Genomic DNA, 3,423 nt, shown 5'->3' with positions numbered 1-3,423 from the left:
AGCTCTGCAGAGTATTCTGCTTTGGAGCAGGCTGAATAATTAATTATTATTCTTTGAATAATTGACAAGAAAAAAAGAAATACTGCAAATTCCTGGCATGAATTATGCACTAAAAGGCATAATTTGGACAGGTCTTCCCCCCACTCCGCTGCAATCGGTGCGCATTAACCCCTTCTGTGCTGGAGGTGGACCTCCCAATCGTGCGGAGTGATGGGGAGGGGGGACACAGCATCCAGCCCCCTCCCCGCTGCCTGGCAGGGACAGGCTGTGCCGTGAGGTGACCCCGATGCCGGTCCCCTTCCCCGTAGCATCTCCCCAGCTTGAGGGCATCTCCCCATCCCTCGCTACCATGTTTATCCCTTCTCCCTCTCGCTCTCCGGGCAGGAATGGACCCCGCCACCAACTCCAAAAGCAACCACTGCCTCGACGCAGCCAAAGCCTGCAACCTGAACGACAACTGCAAGCGCCTGCGCTCGGGCTACATCTCCACCTGCAGCAAGGAGATCTCCGCCACCGAGCACTGCAGCCGGAGGAAATGCCACAAAGCTCTGCGCCAGTTCTTCGACCGCGTCCCCAGCGAGTACACCTACCGCCTCCTCTTCTGCTCCTGCAAGGACCAGGCTTGCGCCGAGCGCCGGAGGCAAACCATCGTTCCCTCCTGCTCCTACGAGGATAAGGAGAAGCCCAACTGCCTGGAGCTGCGCAACACGTGCCGGACGGATCACCTCTGCCGGTAAGGACTGCGTCGGGTTCTGCGTGGGCTTCTCCCAGTCCTTCCCTGCGCCGGGGCGAGACCTGCAGACGCTGGCAGAGGTTTTGTGCGGGGCTGCGGTCGGGTTGTGTGACCCTATTGCAAGTTTCATGGAATCACGGAATCTTCAGAGTTGGAAGGGATCTCTAGAGGTCTGTTTAGCAGGGGAGTTGGACGAGATGATCTCTAGAGATCTCTTCCAACTCTGAAGATTCTGTGATGCTGTAAAGCAGGACTGCCCAGAGCACATCGCTCAGGACTGCATCCATCGGGTCTTGAAAACCTCCAGAGAAGGGACTCCCCCACCTCCCCGGGCAGCCTGTGCCACTGCTCTGTCACCCCAACCCTAAAGAAGTTTCTCCGTGTGTAGGACGGAACTTCCTCTGTTGCCCCTCGTCCTGTCACTGGGGACCACCGAGAAGAGTCTGGCTCCATCCTCCTCCAACCCCCCCTTTAGATACTTGTGTGCCATAATAAGGTCTCCCCTCAGCCTTCTCCTCTCCAGGCTGAAGAGTCCCAGCGCTCTCAGCCTCTCCTCATACGGGAGATGCTCCAATCCCTCAGTCATCGTGGTTGCCCTTCGCTGGACTCTCTCCAGCAGTTCCCTGTCCCTCTTGAACTGGGGAGCCCAAAACTGGACACAGTATTCCAGTTGTGGCCGCACCAGTGCCGAGTAGAGGGGGAGAATGACCTCCCTCGACCTACTGGCCACATGTTTTTGCGGTTGCATCTTCCCGATGCTGTGTGGCACTCGCCGGCTTGGGGCTCCTCCGCTCGCAGCTGCGTCTTGTGCGTAAAACGGGGCAGAGTTAGTGGTTTTTTGGCTGCTGGTGGGGAGGCGGAGGTGTGGCCTCGAGCTTAGTCCCCCTTGCTGTGGGGTGAACCCGTGGGTTTGTGCGGGCCTGCAGGTGGCCGGCAAGCGGAGGGGCTGCCAACCGAGCCCCCCACCCCATCCCGAGCGCTGATCTGCTCCGAAATACAAATACCCTCCCAGGTGGGGTAGAGAAGTGGGGTAGAGATGTGGGGCAGAACCAGAGCAGTGGGGACGGAGCTGCCTTTCCGCTCTGAGTGATGGAGCTGAGTCCTCAGGGACCACCGGGGACCACAGCATCTCTATTCCCCACCCGGGACCGCTCCGTCACCCCGAGGAGGGGATGAAAGTGCAAAAGGCACGGTGGCAGCGGGGGCACCCCTGCCCTGCCACCAGCAAAATCCCTCGGCGCGCTGTCAGCATCCCCGGCGAAACTTCACGGCTGGTAAAAATTCCGCCGTCTTCCCCGCGGCGGAGCGAAGTCGGGAGATCAGGCTTTTGTTCCGTTATGAAACTCATTATTCATACGGCAAAAAAAACCCAACCACCTCCCGTCACCCTCCGGGGGTTGGATCAGCCTCATAAAGAATATGTTTCCTATGAGGAGGAGGGTCTTTTTGCCATCAAGGTGATGGAGTTTCCCAGAGCCTGGTGGCGAAATAAATAAATAACACAGCTTCAGGTCCTCCTCTGGCTGCGCGCGGACGTGTTTGAAACGTGGGAATGTGGCTTTTTATCAAAAAGTAATACAATAAGCCAATGTCTATGAATAAAAGATAGCAGGGCCGCGCCGAGACGTGGCCAAATTAATGGTGGCACCTCTCCGTCAGCAGCCCCGCTGCTCAGACGTTAAATGCTGCGGCTGCATCCGCTCGCGGAGGGGGATAACCCGCATCAGCAGCGCTTTGAGGGGGGAGGACCGGAGAGGCCGTGAGCGTTAATTATAAGCCTGTTCCTGCCCAAAATGAATTTCCAGCAGAAAGAGGTGAAGCAGCAAAGGGGGATGCGCGTGGCGGCCGCTCTGAGCGCTCGCTCCGAGTTGGAAGTGCATTTTGCCGGTAGCAGCATGGATGCTACCTGTCCCCGGCTGGGGGTTCTGGCTCTGCAAAACCCCCAAATCCGGCATTTATTTACACCTCCATCTTCGGGCGTTGGTTTGCAGAGTTTTGCCTTCCCCTCGGCCGTTTTCTCCCTGTGATGGGGCGTTGTGGGGCTGCGCGTGGACGCGCTCCCTGGATCTGGGCTTGCAAGAGACGGACCCGTCCCATCCGCTCCCCTCCCGCTGCTCTGCCCCGGGGGGCGCTCCGGCAGCGCTCCCGGTGGCTCGGGCGGGTGGGTTTGCTCCAGTCCCCCCCCCATGACAAGCGGTTGCGTTACCCGGGCTGCGGCACAGGGCTGTGAGAGGGGTGAGGAGCCTGCAGCGAGGAGCCTGTGCCTGGGGATGCTCGGAGATGCTGCCACGCTCCGGCAGCTCGCTTGACCCCTTTCTGTTCGCAGCTGCGGAAGCGTTTCGAAGCGGTGACCTCCCCGGGGTGAGCTGTGCCCGGCACCTGAGCTCAGGGGGGAAAAAAAATGAGGATTTTTCTCTATTGATGCTGCGCTGCAAGTGAGAAAGGGTCTGGCTTTTTTCTCCCGGGCTTTTGGGATGGAGAGGGCTCTGGCAGAGTTAGAATCACAGAATGGTTTGGGTCGGAAGGGACCTTGAAGACCACCCAGTGCCACCCCCTGCCCTGGGCAGGGCCACCTCCCCCCAGCCCAGGTTGCTCCAAGCCCCGTCCAACCTGGCCTTGAACACCTCCAGGGATGGGGCAGCCACAGCTTCTCGGGGCAACCTGCCCCAGGGGATCACCACCCGCACAGG

The 3,423-nt window shown here is 59.2% G+C and overlaps 1 protein-coding gene across 1 annotated transcript in view; it reads left to right on the top strand.

Moving 5' to 3' along the window:
* GFRA2 (GDNF family receptor alpha 2) overlaps nucleotides 1-3,423 on the top strand; it is a 25,731-nt gene that overhangs the window by 8,110 nt on the left and 14,198 nt on the right. Inside the window, exon 3 of the mRNA XM_009884370.1 lies at nucleotides 385-733. Within this exon, the coding sequence (XP_009882672.1) occupies nucleotides 385-733 (349 nt within the window). The remainder of the gene's footprint in view (nucleotides 1-384; nucleotides 734-3,423) is intronic.

The sequence above is a fragment of the Charadrius vociferus genome, unplaced genomic scaffold (assembly GCF_000708025.1).
Source record: "Charadrius vociferus isolate BGI_N301 unplaced genomic scaffold, ASM70802v2 scaffold1044, whole genome shotgun sequence".
Taxonomy (NCBI): Eukaryota; Metazoa; Chordata; class Aves; order Charadriiformes; family Charadriidae; genus Charadrius; species Charadrius vociferus.
This window is presented reverse-complemented; position numbering and strand designations above follow the sequence as displayed.